This window comes from Lonchura striata, chromosome 3, assembly GCF_050655825.1.
Source record: "Lonchura striata isolate lonStrDom1 chromosome 3, ASM5065582v1, whole genome shotgun sequence".
Classification (NCBI taxonomy): domain Eukaryota; kingdom Metazoa; phylum Chordata; class Aves; order Passeriformes; family Estrildidae; genus Lonchura; species Lonchura striata.
In genome coordinates, this window is record NC_140705.1 from 49,234,104 (window position 1) to 49,252,948 (window position 18,845).

Sequence of the window (18,845 nt, forward strand, 5' to 3'; positions counted from 1 at the left end):
AAAAGTCATAACAAAAAAAAAAAAAAGACCAAATACATTTTTTCTCATAGTATCGTGTCTATCTACTTAAACTTTGTGCAGTTCCCTCCACCACAAGTTTTCTAAATCATTCAATAAAAAAGAGGAAAAAACCATTTGTACATGTAAGTAGGAAAACTGTAGTATCTCCATCAGAGACCTATAAGAAAATTGATGCTCTCATAAAAACATTTAATTATACTGTTTTGTCCTAAAGCACCTCTTTTTTTCTATTCATCACATTAACAATGCAAGTAGAATCCTGAACACTCAGTTCAACAGCTATACTTTTTATTATGGCTATCCAGTTGAATCCAAACTTCCTAAGTGAGATAATCTTTTGGAGAGCTACCCTAGCAAATGTTCTTGTCTCATGCAATTTCAATTAAGGTTTCTACTACTGTTTCTGTTTGGCAGCTGGAATACAAGGAGCTTATTTTAAGAGTACTTATATTGTAAACTATTTGCCAGATTTGCCTCTTTTACAATACTTACTTTATTCCACTAAAATGGGAAACATTAATGCCTGTTCTTCAAGCAATTCATCATACAGAATTCCATAGGTAAGACTGTTCAGAATTTTTCACTTCAAAGAAAAATTCCCCACACCTGATGGGTCAGTCAAATAAGAATCTTCATTGAGACCTCAGGTTTTGGCTGTTATTAGCTAGCCTAAGAAGAAAATCTGTGATAGCTAACATGACAAAGATGATTAAAGGAAAACCAAGAAGTCTTCTTTCTTCAACCTCTATTACTTCCTCTTTTTAAAATCAACAAATGAGAAAACAGTGGCAATCTTAAATCAAGGCATACATATGAATCAAACAAGTAGGTTTGTGAGAAAGGAAAAAAAAAATCACTGAGCACTTGTGTGCAACTTCACATTAAATAATTACCTCAAGGCCTCTGGTGGGTACAGGTCTGTATCACGCAGCTGTCAGTATAAATATATTCAGTGTCTCACACAAACATGCTTAGTTCTGACTACTGCTGCAAAAATCTTCCACTTTTTACACAATAAGGGAAACAAAAAATAAGCTAAGTTGGTGGCATATTGCAAAATATACAATTAGTTAAGACAAAAATTTAAGTATTACAAACTCATACACAAAGAACTCATATACAACTCACATACAAAGAACAAACTGAGATATCATTCCAAGGCCCATTTTAAGACTATTCTATGTACAACACAGCTGTCAATACACCAGCTGTAATTCAATACAAAAAATTATAACTCATAACTTAACTTGAAAGAGAAAGCATGGAACAGTTTGTTTTTCAGATTTAGACACTTAACAGCTACCAGCAAATTTGCTTAAGTTTTCCAGTACTTTTTTCAGAGTTGAATTTCAAATTAGCTAGCAAATATCATTTAAGCTTTGGTTTGTTGGTGGGTTTTTAACATCACTTTTACACATTAAGCACAAGTATCTTCAGCTACTGATCCACTACTGCTTCCATTACAGAGTCTGGAAAGGTTCTAATAAAGATAAAAGTTTTTGATATTTAGCTCTGTTCTGTTTCCAGCAGATCCTCTCCCGCATTTTAATCTATACTTTAAGAGAATTTCTATTGCTTGCTACATATAGTTTAAGGGTTAAAGAGACTGCATACAATACAGCTTCCAAAACAAAATATCTTCCATGAAAGTGTAAGGTTTTTTTAATGGTAAGTTAATAAAAAATGAACAAACTTGATGCATAAAAACAGAGCTATGTACATTTCAGAAATGTCTCATTTTAGAGATAAAAGGTTAAACAGGTCCTTGTACCTCTCAGTTTTCCAGAGTTTTCATTAAGTTCTCAGTACACTGCCTATATTTTGGGCAGTCTTCCATCACAGAACCAGACATAAAATACACCAGAACTCAGTGCAACATCCAACTAATTTATTGTGTGTCCCAATTCATTATTCATTCAACTGGAAACAACTATTGCCTCCTGTTACAGGCTCACTTGGGATGTACTTGCAACCACAAATCAATACCCTTGTGCTGGGATAGGTGTGGCAGTACCAACATCAAATCAAAACCCCTTTTCTGTTCTGGCAACCTCTATCAGTCAGGTAATGCCATAAAAAACCATCACAAATCTGTAGCATAGTAGCTTCAGGCAATTTCCCAAGACATTTAAATCTTGAGAAACATAGTAAAGAAAAAAAATAAAAATAAAAAAGATTTAGTGACAGATGTAAAAATTCCTCAATTTCTCTCCCTGTGAGAGAGAATCCCATTTACCCTCTAATCACCTATCTAGACTTATAGTTGACATATCTGCTATATGACTAGACCTTAAATTGCTTCAAGGAAAGCAGGATAGGCCTAGGGGCTATTCTCAAGTTGTGTTTGTCTGAGAGCTGCATTTACTTTCAGATTTATTTTTTGAATACTTACGTATCTGATTTTAGCCTTTCAGGTACACAGATCTCTAGAGATCCTCATTCTACAAAATTATTCCATATACAAACAAATGAATTTTCTCTCAGCAGAGTAATATTAAGTTCAGAGCTTCCTAAAACAAGAAGTAGTAGCATCTAAGTGGAGTAAAAGGGTGAAAATAGTACTCATCTTACAAACCTGATCACTGTTTTTTATTAATCACCGAAGTAAGAGGTTTTAGTAGTATGTTGTTCCAAGAGGTAATTTCCTCTTATTTTGAGGACTTGTGAACCTAAAATACATTGAGCAACATCCAGAAATAAAAGACATACCATTAGTGAATTTTATGACAAGACAATTGCATTTTCAGTTTCTTAAGACCCTTTAAAGCTAAAAAATACAGTTATTTCAAAATAGAATAAAACCAAGTAATGAATCCATTTTTGTTGCACATTCCATAAGTCAGCTTTCAAATATCAAACATAAACCCCTCTTTCAGGGTCCTGACAAAATTAAGAAAATGCTGATACTAATTCAAATATTCTCAAACATTTCTTAATTTAGTAATTGAAAGAACTTAGAAAAATACCAGTGCCTATTTTTAATTTTCACTTAAGTACTTTTTTTTTTTTAGTCTGCCAGGTTTCTGAGAAGACACTACAAAACAGCATGGCACACACTTTCAGAGAAATAATTCACTGCACTTACCTCCATAGTGCTCAGCAGAATCAATGTTATAGCTTGCCACACCGACTACATAAAACATTTGGGAAATTGTAGTTATATAAGCTGGGTCTCTAACGAGATCTTGCCAGTAGGGAAATGTACTTGTCTGCAAAAACCAAGTCAGACTTGGTTGCTGTTGACACCAGTGCCAGTGAGGATAAGATGTGGAGGCAGCCCCACACTGGGTACCACGGAGAGCCGTGGCTGCCACCCACCCCCGTAGCCAAAGGGCAACACGGGCCATGAGAAAAATTCAACACAGCCCCAACGCAGCCCACAGGCAAAGAGCCTGTCAAAGATCCTCTTCCCAAGGGGAGAGCCTCCCAAGAAATGCACATACAGTATACATATGTGTTCTTTGCACATATAGATTGTGTTATTTGATAAAATTAGTTCTTGTAGGTAAACTTAAGACTACTCTCAATTCTTTGACAAAACAGCTGGGATTTTATACTTCCAAGATCAGGGAATTCTGTTCATTTCTTTCTAAAGCTTTAAAAAAGTCTCTCCCTTTTCTTATAAGAATTCCTCTTCTATACATGAGAAGAGATGAGGCTCAAGATTAATAGTGAATGTAGAGTTGAACATAACTTGTGAGTTAGGACTTTAACTAAGGGACCAACTTTATCAAAATTTCATATAGGCCCATGGAGGAGCTAGAGTTTATGATCTGTATGTAGTACAAAACCCCATCCCAAAACATTTTACAATTTCCATTAGAGGAAAATAGTTACAAACAGCTTTGTCAAAAAAACCCAAAACAAAACAAAAAAACTCCAGCAACCAACAACACACCTCACCCTCCAACAATCTGTTATTTGAAATCTAGTTTATTCTAGAGTGTCAACTCATAGCGATAGAAAAGGACGCAAACCAACAGAGGCTAAACTTGCTTCAGGCTCTTCACTTGTTCAGAACACAGCTCCTAATGCAGTGTCTGCCCAAAGTGATAAGAATTATGGTCTCAGGCATTAGATATTTGGAGGCAAGACAGAATATACGTAATACACCAAATTGCCATATATACCTTTTCAATCCACAGTGTGGACCATTCACATGTGGTGAAACAGAGCACAGAAATAAAGGAAGACAAGAATCACAGGAATAGAAAGAATGGCCACAGAACACTTCCAGGTCAGCTCAAAGAATATGTAAACTGAGCTTTGTGTCAAAAACCTCAGCATAAAGCAAATGGACATATATTTTTAAAAGAAGAAAAATGGGGGTTGGGGAAAGAACTGGTTGAATTTTATGACCTATAACTCTAATAATGTTAGACAATATATGGAAAGCTAGTGAACAACACAGACAAAATAATGGATCCAAAATTTCAAATAAATTTCTACCATTCTGTCACAACAAAGTACTTTCTTCAGTAAATAAGCTATGTTGACAACATAGGTTAAGGCTGAGAAGAAAGACATACATAGATTTTCAAGGTGTTTTGCCTTTTTTTAGGTATAAACATACAATTGATTACTTATTATTACTACATTTTAAGTGTAAAACCTACACTTACAATTACACAAAGCAGTAAAATAAAAAAAACAAGTCCTTTTCCTTAATCCTTATTAAAGAAATAATTTCCCATTATCTTCATTTGTCAAGTTTTAAAAGGACAAAGGCAGTCACAGAAGATTACTGCAATACATTTTAGTACAACCTATCCAAACACATCAGCATCCATAATGCAAAATACTAGATCTGAGAAGGCAGTGTCAGATACCCTTTACTAAAAGTTATTACTTTCAGTCACATTGTGAGCAAAAACACTGTTCAAATAAAAATCTTTGGATTATAGTACACCTGTTTTCTGAACACATTACAATTCAGGTTTTTAGAAATTAAATTTTAGGACACTGGCTGAAAATATTACTTTAATCACATAAAAATTAAAATAGAAAACTAGTACTTCTCATATTCACCTCATACTACTTCTTGTAGCTAAAAGGCTGTCTTTCATTTAATGGCAACATCTTGAAGAAGGACTTCATGAACTTTTTAACATTAGCTATTTTTAAAAGCTGTCATTTTGATCTGAGTCAAGTGACAACCTCAGCAAAAGGTTCTCCCTCCTCCTAGCCTTCTAGATTCAGTTAGAAGAGCCTGGCTGAGGAAACAGAACCAGGTAATGTGCATTAAGTAGGACAAGATGGTGAATAGCTTTAGACTGTTTTGTTTCTTCTCGTTATTTTTGGAATGCAATGCCTTTGGTTACTGGTATGACATCAGTCATAAGAAAAATACAGATGCCTGGCTTACTACTGCCAAACTTGTATCAGCCAAGAGACATATACATCTGATTTCATAATGTTATATTGAGATTTGCTGGGTTTATTTAGCAGCAAGCCTGTAAACAGTTAGAAAAAGTTAGTGACAAAATATTTTAAGGTAACGCCCTCCTCCTTTGTACAGCTCAAAGTAGAATGAAGCTTCAATGGACATTTGGAAGGGTGAAGTAGTATCACTAAAAAAATTACTGTTTTTATTAAAGCCAAAGCCTGAGTTCAGAGAATGAGATATTGAAATAATTTAAGTGCTTAGAAACTACTCAAGGCTAGAAGTTGCTGTACCAAAACAATTACTTGCAACAAATAACACTTCTATGCATGTATTGGGTACAAATACACCTCTAATTGTACTTCTAGACATTAAAAAATAAAGTATGCATAACCAAGTGATAGCATGACAATACAGTAATATACAGATAATATATAAAGCAATGCTGCTGCCAAATACACTTTTACTGTGCTTGAAGAAAGCACAAAACCACAATGTTTAATATTAAATTGCAATCTGACTTCTCCTAAAGAAGTGCTGTCTGTCAATTTGAAACAAATTCTTTGCACATTCGTGATATTTCAAATACCAACAACAACACCAAAAAAGCAACACCAAAAAACCCACCAGATTGTCTTCTGCTGATACATTTTGGTAAGACTTGTCAAATCAAAACTCCTTAAAGGATTGAGTACTTCAGAGTGCTGTGCCCATACTAATTTATGCTCAAGTGTATGAAATAATTAATCTATAAATACCTTGTACAGTTACAGAGTTCAACTACTGATTTCCTTTTTCAAATATACATAAAAGGCTCTTCAGTTTACAGCTTTTACATCTGAAGGAAAGCATTTTAGTACTGCATTCTTAACTCTGAACTGGCACTTCCATCTAAAAAGAAAATTGCAAAAGCCTTCTTTCATAAAGCAGTACTTAGCTGAAACAGTAAAAACAATAAAACCCTAAATAAATATATATTCAAAATATTTTTTAATTTTTAAATAATGTTTAGATTGTCTTATATGAAAGCAGCTAAAGGTTGGTAGATTTTAAACTTCATGGGTGTTGCAATATCAGGTTTCGTTTATGTCCTGAATTCTCTTCCTTCTTTAGTTTTTGAATGTTGACATGTTGTTAACACTGACATTAGTAGTAAAATCCACATCTTTTCAGTTTTTCTTTGAATATCCTTAAAGTGTTGATGTGTAGGATTTAAAAGCTGAAGTACCGACCAGAGCAATAACATCTCACAGTCTTCCAGCTCCTTGTAACTTTATATTGTCTAATTCTGGCAGTGAACAATAAACAAGAGGATGCCTACAGAATCTTAAGGATCTTTTCCAACCTAATGACTCTTAAGATCATCAAGTCCAACTGTAAACCTAACACTTGCAAGTTCACCACTAAACTATATCCCCAGCTGCCATGTCATTTATCCTCCTCCTCAGTTTATTTCTCTCTTCATTTTTATTATTCTTTTGGATGTTTGTAAAATGAGGAAAAAAACACAACCAAACAAAAATAATCTCCAAGAAGCTGATACATCCACAAGTGTATTAAGGAGGCATTTTAGACTAGTAACATATGTGAATGTGTGATCAGACAGTTCTTCAACATCACACTTTCAACTGCACACATCTACAGGAAACTTTAGAACGTGAAGTTATCGGTGGCCTCAGAAGAACTCCGATTTACCAGTCAACCATTAAAACTATGTGGGTGGAGAGCACAGGAATTAATTTGAGTATATTTCTTTTTATATTAAAAATATTTCATTCTTGTCCTCTTTCTTTCTTCTTGATGTCTTGTGATGAAAGACTGTAAAGTCATTGACCCAATTCACACATCACAACACTGAGCTCTAAAACATACCCACATCAGGCCAACAGAGAACCCCTGCAGTCCTACAGGTTTGCAATGATAATGAAGGGAAGAACCACTTGAGAGCTATGTGACCATTATTAATCACCAAATTCCATAATTTTTGTCCTACAAAACGTGGATAGTAAGAAATTTAGACCTCTTCAGGTCTAAATTATAAGCCACAGCTGCGTTAAAGCAATTCATAGTGCATCAACTAGAAAGTATTTAGACAAAGACAGTAACTGATGATTTTATTGAAGTTCTGAAGAAGATATTGAGAGCCTGAAAGCTCTACTTACTTCTTCTGAACTATATAAGATGTTATTAAAGACATGACATTCTTACCCAGTTCTAGCTTTCTCCTTATACTATCATGGATACAGAAAACTTCTCCTCTGTGAATATCCCTTGCTAAGATCATAATTACTGCAGAATAGTTGGAATACCACATGGAAAGAGTCTGACAGGAAAGATGGAGACTACACTAGCATGATTAAAAAAAAAAATCTTAAGATAGTTAGACACTATCACTATATTTCTGGAGCAAGTTTCTCATTTCTTCTTCAGAGACTACCTGAGAAGTCTGTCCCTTCTCAGAGGACTTACTTCAGCTATCTTTGGAATAATTAACACAAAACAAAGTTAAATATTTCCAGAGAAATGTAAATTAATTGAATACTTAATATTATATTTTTAGCTCTTTTAGTACTTACTAGTATTTTTAATGTAGTAACATAATATTTATTCACACATTACCAGTTAGAATAATATGTAAAACACTGACATTAAAATACATACTTAAATCACGCCTGCCTCAAAATTTCAGTTCTTTTCATGCAATCCTAGAAATCCACTGGCCTACTGCCAGTGTTAACACACATTGGAGAGATGACATAAGGCTGCTTAAAAAGCTAAATCCCAAGTTTTTACAAAACTGTTAATGGTATCAACTACAACACGATGACAGCTAACATCAACACAGGGATTTTTAGATTCTCATGTCTTCCCTGGTTTTAAAGTCTCTTTTTTTTTCTTTTTAAGTTTTCTTATAATTTTATGCATAATGAACCTTCTGCAAGAGGTTTACTTGTTGTTTCCTGAGGCAGAATACTTCTAAATAAAAACTGACCAAGTTTCACTGGAAACATTTTTTAAAGAATCATTTATATAAGTTAAACCTTATAGCTCTTTCTTCCACAGAACTGCATTTTGTGATAGCTGAGGGAGACCTTTAACCATTCCAGAAAAAGAGTACATACAACAAAAATCATAAGCATCTGAATTAAGAATCATCAAATTTGCTCTTCAGTCTTTGAAATATATTTAGTATCTACATCCCCTAGAAACTGACTAGATTAACAACAACATAAATGCCTATTGTCTAAGTACTTCTCTCTAACACAGGAAGACAGAAGGAAAATCAAAGATTTTGTTTCCCAAATATAGGCAAGAACTTGTTGGAAGAATTGAGAACAGAAGTCAGGTCTCAGGAGTCTTGGATTCCAGTTTCTTGTTTACTCAAGGATGATGTGCCTTGGTTAGGTTGTTACCGTCATCTTTGAACTGATTTTTCTGGAATCTTTCCAAAACTGAGCCATCAAGTTCTAAGCACGTACCAAGGAAAAATATTAGCGTTTTACACAGTTTCTTTTTATTAAATGGACAAAAATGCTAACTGTAGGGGAGAGATCATCTTCATGGCACTTACAGACTCTTCTTTCAGAATCGCACAATAGTTTGGGTTGGAAAGGACTGTAAGGGTCAGCCAATTCCAACTCCCTGCCACAGGCAGGGACACCTTCCACAACACCACTTTGTTCAAAATCCTATCCAGCCTGGCTTTGAACATTTCCAGGGATGGGGCATCCACAGCTTCTCTAGGCAACCTGTTCTAGTGCCTCATCACCCTCTCATTAAAGAACTTCTTCCTCATATCTAATCTAAATCTATCCTCTTTCCTTTAAAGCAAATCACCCCTGTCTTATCACTACAGTGCCTTATCAAAAGTCCCTGTCCAGCTCTCTTGCAGGTTCCCTTTAGGTACTGGAAGGCTGCTCTGAGGTCTCCCCAATGCCTTCTCTTCTCCAGGCTTAACAAGCCCAGCCCTCCCAGCCTGTCTTCATAGAAGAGGTGCTCCAACCCTCTGATCATCTTTCTGGCCTCTTCTGGACTCGCTCCACAGCCTTCTGACCATCTTCTGAGCCCTTCTCTGGACTTCCTCCAGCAGGTCCACATCCTTTTTGTGCTGGGGACCCCAGAACTGGACACAGCACCCAGGCAGGATCTCAGGAGAGTAAAGCAGATGGGGGAGAATCAGCTCCTTCCACCTGTTGGTCACATTCCCTTAACACAGCTCTGGATACTGGGTTGGTTTTCTGGGCTGCAAGAGCACATAGCCAAGTTATATTTTCTCATCAATACTACCAGGTGCTTCTTTCTCATCAGAGTTGCTCAGTTAATGCAAAATTTCTGCAACAAATATCATACAACCGAAGCAATACTGAAGAGTCTCTTTTTATAGTTACAGCAGAAATCATGCAGCAATTCTTTAGGAGTCGAAGATTTATTTTGATGTCACAAAATGTGCACAACAAACTTTACCAACACACTTAGGATATGGATTTCTCAATCACATGCAAGATACAATCTACATCACAAAGAGAGAAAGAATAAAGAGCCAAAAACACCCAAAAAAACCAAAAGAAACCCAAACAAACAAGACCTCAACAAATCCAAAATGAGGAACAAGCCACCTGAACACTTGTGGGAATCATGAAAACTAATGCCATTCTCTCCTACTGATGTAAGCACGGCAGCACCTTGCTTTTTGTTTCTAATCCAGTTGTTTTATGCAAACTAATTAAATATATATGTATATTTCCATCTGCAGCAGTCATAATTTAACACTGCATTATCACTCCTGCATGCAGTAGTACAAACACATATATGCAATCTCATAATCGCAGTTTATTTCTTGTTGGCTTTAATCTTTGTGTCAGATGCTACTTTATCCCAAACTGGTACACAGATCTTCTGGAATGCCTGAAAATAAGGAGTTTATATTGAAGAGGAAGACCTAAAATTGCTTCAGTTACAGTCTACTGCAGTCTTTGAACATGACATGAAGTATCATCTTGGGTTTTTCAGACCTGCATTTCTAACCACTTATTTTATCTTCCCCTGCAAATTAAGCATATTAAAGTTAAATCAAGTAAGTCTTTCTCTCCCACCCAAAAGTAAAAATATAGTTAAGTATTTAAGAAGTGTTTTGCTTGGTGAAATGGATTCATACCTTATTTTGCCTCACTTTGAATTACTGATTAAATCTGGTTATTAAACAAATTTCACCTTTTACTTTGTATTCCTGTATTGTTTTGACTAGAACATCAGATTCCCTTTAAGTAATGCAAAAACATAACTGAGGAATCCTAATTTTGGAATTTTACATTTAATTCATGAGTGACTCTCATCCTCTGTGGGGAAAGCATTTTCTTCTGCTCCTACTCACAGCTCATAATAAAAACTGTACAAGGATAGGCAAAAGTAAACTATGGGGTCACATTTATTTTGTCAGAAGACAGAAGCTGTCTGGTTAACTTCACTGTGTGTAGTCCTTGGATAATGAGTATTTGGATTTTCTTTTACTACAGGTTTGTTTTAACCTGGTAAAAACTAGGTTAGGTTCACCCAGCCACAGAAATGCCTTCTGCTGTAAATTCACAGGAGGAATTATTATATCTTCAAGATATTCTTAGAGAAGAGTTAGAACATAAATTAAATAAATGGGTAAAACAGTTGAAAGACGTGTGAGAAGTACCTTATATATAAGACAGTAAACAACTTGAGAAGCACAATTAAGAAGTGGTACTCCTAATAAAGTCCTAGATTACTGAAGAGGAATGTTATGCACATATGCAGCTAAGCATTTGACAAAGCTAGAACAGCAGAATTTGGTCAAAAGACCTAAACAGAAATATCCTAAAATCTTTTTTGCAACACCTTACTTCAAGGATTCTTCTGCAAAGTGAAGTTAATTCTTCTCTGACATTTAAGTCTCACTTAGGGAAATTAAGTTTATTATGTTTATATTTTTCCCCTGTAGCTTGAGTCCTTTCCCAAGGACTAATTTTAGATCATACTTCACCCAGAAGTTTCTATAATTCTTTTAAGCCTCCCTTCCTGAAAGGTCAAGTAGGTGAACAGAAATATAGGACCTGAGCCTTCTAGCTACAAAACTGTCAAAATGTGCACCTCTACCTTAATGAAATACATTTCATACAATACCTTTAATCTTAATCCTAATCTTAAATCTTAATTTTATTGTTGCAATAGGTAGAAGTGAAGTATTTATATACACCTCAGTTTACATTTAAAAGCACTATTATTCACTCGAGACCTTCACTCTATAGAAAAATCAGCTGATTTCCCAAGCTTTCTCCCTAAAACTTGTAAACAGAACATAACATACAAACTAAAACACTGCCAGAATCTGCAAGTCACTGGGACTTGCACATACAAGACTCCAGCCCTGCAAAAGCCTAACTCACTTGTAAACTCCTAGCATAAACACATAGTTTGAAATTATTTGAAATACACGGCAGAAAACAACTCACAGATTTTATTTACACTAATATGAAGTCTCTGTCAGGGCAGACTTGCATACTATATATAGAATCTTAGATTAACTCTATTGTAGATAACAAAAAAAAATTTAAGTATTTGCTTTCACTCTCTTTGCATTTTCCAACACAGGAGTTCAAAATATTTCAGCACCATGCATTTAAATCCATAATTAACTCACATCCACCTCAAGATATCTGACACATAGTAAGTGAGAGTGCACGGGGCACATGCCCAGTGATGTGGAATTCACGGGTCATACACAAATGACTTCACATCAGAAGTGGAATGCTGTTTCTGAAATAAACTCCTGGGTAATTTCCTAGAGAAAGTAAGGAAAATATACCAAAGGCACACACACAGATATAAATTCTTCTTTGAACGTATTACTTCACATATGCACCTAGGCCTTAGAGGAAGCCAAAAACACACTTAGGGTCTCCAGGTGCTTTTTACATGTTTTAAGGAACACAAAGCTGTAACAATATCTTTAATGTTTTACTTCATTATTTGTATGCACATGGAGCAAAGCCAAGGAGATCCTTCAGCTTATTTTAGTTCAACTTTTCTCTTTATGGATTGGACTTTGAATTCAAGGACAAGAATTCAGTTTTCAGCTATCCCAGTAAGGTGCACAGTGTGCCACGATAAATAATATTAATTGGTCAATGGTGCATCAACTGTACATAAATGTGAACTGTCTCCACTGTGAGCCTGCCAGCAGTCTTCATTCTCTTCACTCTTAGTTCGAACGAAATGTCACCTTCATCCATTTTAGCATACATGTTAAGAATTCTGGCAGTTCCCACAGTGCTTTAAAATTATCTTTAAGCGTTTTAGCTATTAAATTCCTGACAAAAAATACTTCTTCTGCTTTCTCTTTAATAAAGAGAATCTGCCTCTCATTTCCTAAATAATGTCATTTGCCTACAGTTTGAGCATCACACAAGGGAGATTACAGCACCAAAGCATTGTTTTAAGTTATTCTAATTAAATCACATCTGAAGCATTGGGCCTACATGCCTTAGCAATAGCCTTTAAGAACACCTCCTAGCGTCTTAATTTTATTGTTGCAATAGGTACAAGTGAGGTATTTTATATACACCTTAGTTTACATTTAAAAGCACTATTATTCACTCGAGACCTTCACTCTATAGAAAGACCAGCTGATTTCCCAAGCTTTCTCCCTAAAACTTGTAAACAGAACACAACATACAAACTAAAACACTGCTAGAATCTGCAGATCTGGCCTCTCACAAAGATACAATCTATTCTCTAGGCTGGGGATGACATAATGAAAACCGTTCAATCAGCAACAGCAGACCAGAAATTTTCTCACACTTCACCCTCACCATCTAAGGCATTTAAGCTATTACCAGACACACCTTAAATAACAGCACTTCGGAAACGGGAAGGCAAGCATCACTTGAATTTCTCCATTCAAAGAGACTCGGAGAAGGGCTTGTAACAGCGCTAGAAGAGAGGCTACAGTTTCCCCAGAATAAATAACCAGTGCCAGCCTAGCAGTCAGGGATCCGCTCCCGCACACCGGGATACCTGGCTGTGTCGGGCGGGATTCGGGCACCACGAAGGGGGCCGGTACTGCGGCAGTTCCCGTGCGCGGCTCCTGTCCAGCCCGCGGCTCTCCCCGCGGGACCACGGCGCGCTCCTGCCCGCGGCGCCCGGGGGATGCTCCCGGGGACCGAGGGCGCTCCAGGCTCGGCCTCCGGGGTACAAATCCGGCCGCAACCCACCCGGATTTGCCATCAGCCCCGACAGCGTGCCCCTCTCCAGGCCCATCGCTGTCCGCATGAGGGCAGGGAGCGAAAGGAAACAGAGCGGAGGAGGAAGACACCCGAGGCGGCGAAGGACCCGGCGCGCCTCCCTCACCTTCGTCAGCTGGGCGATCTTCTTGCTCATTTTGAAGTGCAGGTCCGCGCTGTGCTCGGCGCTCAGCCCCGCCTGTGCCGAGCCCGAGCCCAGTTTCCCCGCGCCGGGCGAGGAGCCACCGCCGTAGCTGTGCTGCGGCTGCTGCCAGCCCATGCCCGGGGTCGCCATCTTCACCGCGCGGCTCCCGCCGCCGCTCGGGCTCGGGCTCCGCCGCCGCACCGAGCCCCGAGCCCGGCGCCCCGGCCGCGACTCGCCGCCCGAGGCGGCTCCTCCCGCCCCGGGCGCTTCCCACGGCCGCTGCCCCCGCCGGGCTGCGGCGTCAAAGCCCTCGGGACGCTGCGAGAAGGGGCGCCCGCCTTCCCTCTCGCCTCCCGGTCGCGCCCGTCCGTCCCCGGGCGGGGGAGGCCGCTCGGGTGGGCCGCGGGTGCCGGGGCCGCCCCCGCGCTGTTGACGCCGCGCGGCGCCGCGTCACTCGCCGGCCCCGCCCGCGCCGGGCTCGCTCCCCCTTCCCGCCCCCCGTCCCGGGAGCCGGCAGCCGGGAGCCGGGAGCCGGCCCTCCTGCGGGAGGGGCGGAGACAGCCCCGTGGCCGCGGGGGCGCGGCGGGGAGGAGCGGGGTTCCTGCGGCGCTGCCCCTCCGCGGCAGACCCGGGCCGCGTCCGCCCAGCGCCCGGGGCTGCTCCTCGTGGGGAGCCCGGAGCAGGTGGGGGGCATGCCCAGGGAGCGCACTACGGTGCGAGTGGATGGAGCTGGTCCCCGGCGTCGTACCGGTGTGAGCGTAGGACGTGCCGTCCTTCCGTGCAGGAGGTGGCACGGGCAGAGAGCCGCTGGAAATTGGAGCAGGTAGCACGGGACTGGCCCGGTTAGCTCGGGTTTGGAAGGAAGTTATGGGGCTGGCCGCTTTTCCCGGGCAGTTAGCGACAGGACGAGAAGACAGAGTCTTAGGCTGCTCCAGGGGAGGTTTAGGATGGACATTAGGAGGAATTCCTTCACGAAAAGGGTGACAAACGTTGGAATGGACTGTGCAGAGAAGCCCCTGGAGGTGTTAAAGAAAAGACTGGATGTGGCACTGAGTGCCGTGGTCGGGTTGACAAGGCGGTGTTTGCTCATAGATTGGACCCCATAATCTCAAAGGTCTGTTCAATTAAAATGATTCTGTGATGAAGCGCTCACAAATGCTGGCGTGACCCAGGCAGCGAGTGGGGAGGCATCCAGCTGAGCCGGCCGTCTCTCCTGGGTCACAGGCGCTGCTTCTGCAGCGCACAGCCGCGGGCCAGCACAGTGATGGGCATGGAACAGAGGTTCCCGCCAGAGGGGATTCACAGCTGGATTTAGCACGACCTTTAGGTTGGGTTTGACTGCTCTCTTTTTCAGTTCCCATCCTGTGCAACTCCTGAGAACTGCCACCCTCTTTAAGAATTTAAAATCTTGCTAGGCTCTGGCCTTGTGAGAATATATATATTAATGTGGTTGGACACATCTGATTCTCAGATTAACAGCCTCTGCACTCTTACTTTTTTACAGAGTCCTTGGTACTCTCTGTTGAGTAGTTTGTCTTTTTACTGCTTTTTTTTTTTTCCTGCTCTAAAAATCTCTGCTTGCATTCTTTGTAGGCAGGCAGAGGTATCAAACAGGCAAACCACAAAAATATACAGCTAAATCTGTGGTTCTCAGCAATGTTATGGAGGAAAGGATCACTTAGAATTTACAAATCATAGAAGTAGGTGGAATAGTAAAGTATAAAAAGAGATCCACATTACAGAGCAATGCTAATAGAGATTAGTGCTTGTATTGTATGATGAATAACCAACTAAACCCAAACTGCCAGTGCCAACCTGAGGTCATGAGGTAAATTAGGTTCTTTGATGCATACTGGTCATTGTACAGAAGGCACAATTAGATTTTGCTACTATGTTACAGATTGATTGTGAGAGTATGAGAGAAATACTTGGCATTGAGTTCTGCAACTTCCATGCATCAACACACTAGAAAGGTCTTCAAAAAGGTCAGAAGTTCTGGGAAAAGTTTCTTATGATGAAAGAAATAGTTAACCCAAACTATTTTGGATAACGAGGAAACTAAGAAATAATTTAATCCCAATCTGAAGTAGCTGTGTTGCCTTAACTCAGAATTTGCATTGTCCAGGAAATTCTGACACCGATATTTTTTCCTTCTGAAGTGGCCCATTCTGGCAACAGAGAACAAAGGACAGATGGTGCCTACCCAGGCAGGGATTCACACAGATGAAATACAAGGGGAAGAAAGAATATTAGGAGCATCTGTTTCAAATCTGTGTCCATAGATTACATCCATGAATAGCACATACTGTTAATTCAGTTTTATCAAATTAAAGAATATATCAGTGGCAGAAGAGACTGTGATTTTTCATGTCTAGGAAGGTCAAACTACTAATTAAAGCAGTATACTGATTGGGGAAGCTTGGTTACAGGTAATGGTTATGTCTGGCTGCAGGTATGACATTACGCAAACTTCTTAATTCTTAAGTAAAAAGACACATCCTTTAATGTACCTAATAATGCCCCAATATGCAGGAATGGCTGGCTCAATTTATTAGTGCTCCTAGAAATCTCAAGAGTTACAGAATATATTAATTTTAATCTACACATGTTAAATATTTTTGATAGATTTATTTTTAAAACAAATTAGAGCAGTTTGGATTTATTAACATTTCTTCTGAGACAAAACGCCTTACTGTTTTATTTTTCAGTTTATTTTAGAAACCACTTTTACTGGGGTTCATATTGGCCCCAAATAATTATTTTTAAGCACTTTAAATTGACTTCTATATGGTCATGCTTATATATGTTTGACAAAATGGTCAAATGAGTTCAATTTTTGTTTCCTTCTTCTAGTGAGATGTAAATGCTAAGTTTTGTCTAGGTGATTTTAAATTTTTTAAAAAAGTGATTAAATATTCTTTGTCAATATTTCATGTGCCATTTAGTAGTTAACTTATTATGATTTTTTCAAGCTTTTCTTTATACATTTTATGCCTTTAGAGCTCAGATGATGTCTTCTAAGCTCTTTTCCTTTCAGGTCTGCACGTGTAGGATAGAGCCTGTTTTCTTTAAGGTTGCTGATGAAAAGGAACGTGATGCAGCAGCACAGTCAGGATCCTAGTGGGTTTTTCCTTTGATGGGATTTAATGTCTCATCGGTACAGTAGGATCTGTAGGTCTGAAGGTCTGCCAGGGCTTGGGCTGAGACCATCCAGAGGCAAATGAGGAGACGGCGCTCAGGGTTTGCTGGAGGGTGCACAAAACCGTGGAACAAGGCAGGGCTCCTGCCACAGATCATTGCTCCAGAGCTGCACAGTGAAACCTTTGGGTCCCTGTCACCTCGGGGTTACATAAGTGAGATACAGTTTGTATCTATCCAGTGTCTCCATGGGATTACAGACACTATGTAGGAGTGCTCTTGCTGTATGCATACGGAACATTTTTTATGAATTTGAAAATAGGGTCAGTGAATATATGCTTCGAGATTGCATTTTCTAATACGTTTGCTATGGATATATAGCAGCATGTGGGAAGGACTTTGTGCTTTTGCTTTCTCTGATGTAAAATCAACAACACTGCCTGTGTGGAAATCAACCTGTGCCTTTATTTGTGTCCTACTGCCTATCTATGTATCTGCATATTTGCAGTTCAAATGTTCTGGTATTTGTGTAATGTTTTCTAAAATTATGAAATATCATCACTGAGATTTGCAAAACCAGGAAAAAATGTCATTTACACTCAATCTGCTGGGAATATTTTGGATTACAGATTTCTGTGTGCACTAACCCTCCTTTATTTACCTCATCACAGCTCTGACTAAGATAAATGTGTGCAATCACTGTATTCCTTATTTTCAAGCCGTAGGCACAAAACTCCCTCTCTGACTCTTTATAGACAGAAAGTGTTGCAAGGGCTAAGCTTTCTTTGAGATAATGTCTTTTGACAATTCTGAAGATGTCAGGAAGTCAGCAGCTTTTTCTGAAAGGACAGTTAACAAGAAATTTTACACACTGGTCTTTGCAGGTTTATTCTATTTAATTTGTAAGTCTGCAGCTACAACTCTGAACAGAATTTTCAAATTTTTTTGCACATATGTATGAAAAAAGTAACTAAATACTTAAAAATGTGAAATATAGGAACTAGTTACTTAAAATACTGAGATTCTTTTAAAAAAAAAATCTTTATTTCTACCAGAATTCCAACTAATAATTTATTATATACATACCTTCCATTTGTATGCAGGTTTAATTATTTTCATAAAGTAATAATTATTTATTCATTTAAAAGAATAGTATAAAATATTCAAACTAACAACACGGCTTAAACATATCTGTCATCCCTGCTTTAATTTTCTGGTCCAAACAAACCTGGTAGAATATAATAACTGAATAAGCCCATGGTGTCCTACTTTAACATAAAGACCTCATTGCTAAGGCTGAGGTTAATCTAGGATGCTGAGGTTTCTGTGTAAGAAATCATGCAAAACCATTTTGTTTTGAACGTGTACAAGTAACAAAGGCTGCTTCTGTTAGATGTAGATAATTATACATAGGGCCATATTTCCACATCTGTAAAGGATCAGAATACCCAAAATTGTCTCACTATGGTTGCACATACAATCACGAAGAATATGTGGGGGGAGGAGAAGAACCAAACAAAAATAAAAATGAAATATCCTCATAGCTTTGAAATAATCTCATGACCTTTTAATTTGTGAGTTAGCAAGACTGTGATTTATGGAAGGTGAATAATCAGACCAACATTTCAGGATACTCCATCTGAGTAGTTCAGTCATTACCTTCTTGCCTCTGTATATGAAAATAAGATTTCCGTCAATATGACCCAGTGGCACAGGGTGACAGACACAGGTTTATGACTCTGCCTGGTAGATCTTTGCTTTTACATATTTTTGGTTTTATAATTTTATGGCTTTACACTGACTTGGCCTTCAAAGCTTGGAAGACTCGACCCCTGCAAATCTTGAACTAATATGTATATAAAACCTGGCATAAATTTAATTTTTCAAACAAGAAAGCAGAGAATGGTGAACA

General features: G+C 38.7%; 1 protein-coding gene across 9 annotated transcripts in view; it reads right to left on the bottom strand.

Annotated features, from left to right (window-relative positions):
• The window catches only part of FAM184A (family with sequence similarity 184 member A), a 71,978-nt gene extending 57,821 nt beyond the window's left edge, over positions 1-14,157 (bottom strand). For 2 of the 9 annotated variants that reach the window (XM_085575082.1, XM_077782254.2), the window contains exon 1: positions 13,778-14,156. In XM_085575082.1, coding sequence (XP_085431208.1) covers positions 13,778-13,945 — 168 coding nt within the window. In that variant the 5' untranslated portion in view covers positions 13,946-14,156. Of the gene's footprint in view, positions 1-914; positions 13,497-13,777 lie in introns of those variants that run through there. The other 7 variants (XM_085575084.1, XM_085575085.1, XM_085575081.1 and 4 more) reach the window with 5 other exon arrangements.
• Between the last annotated feature and the right edge of the window lie 4,688 nt (positions 14,158-18,845).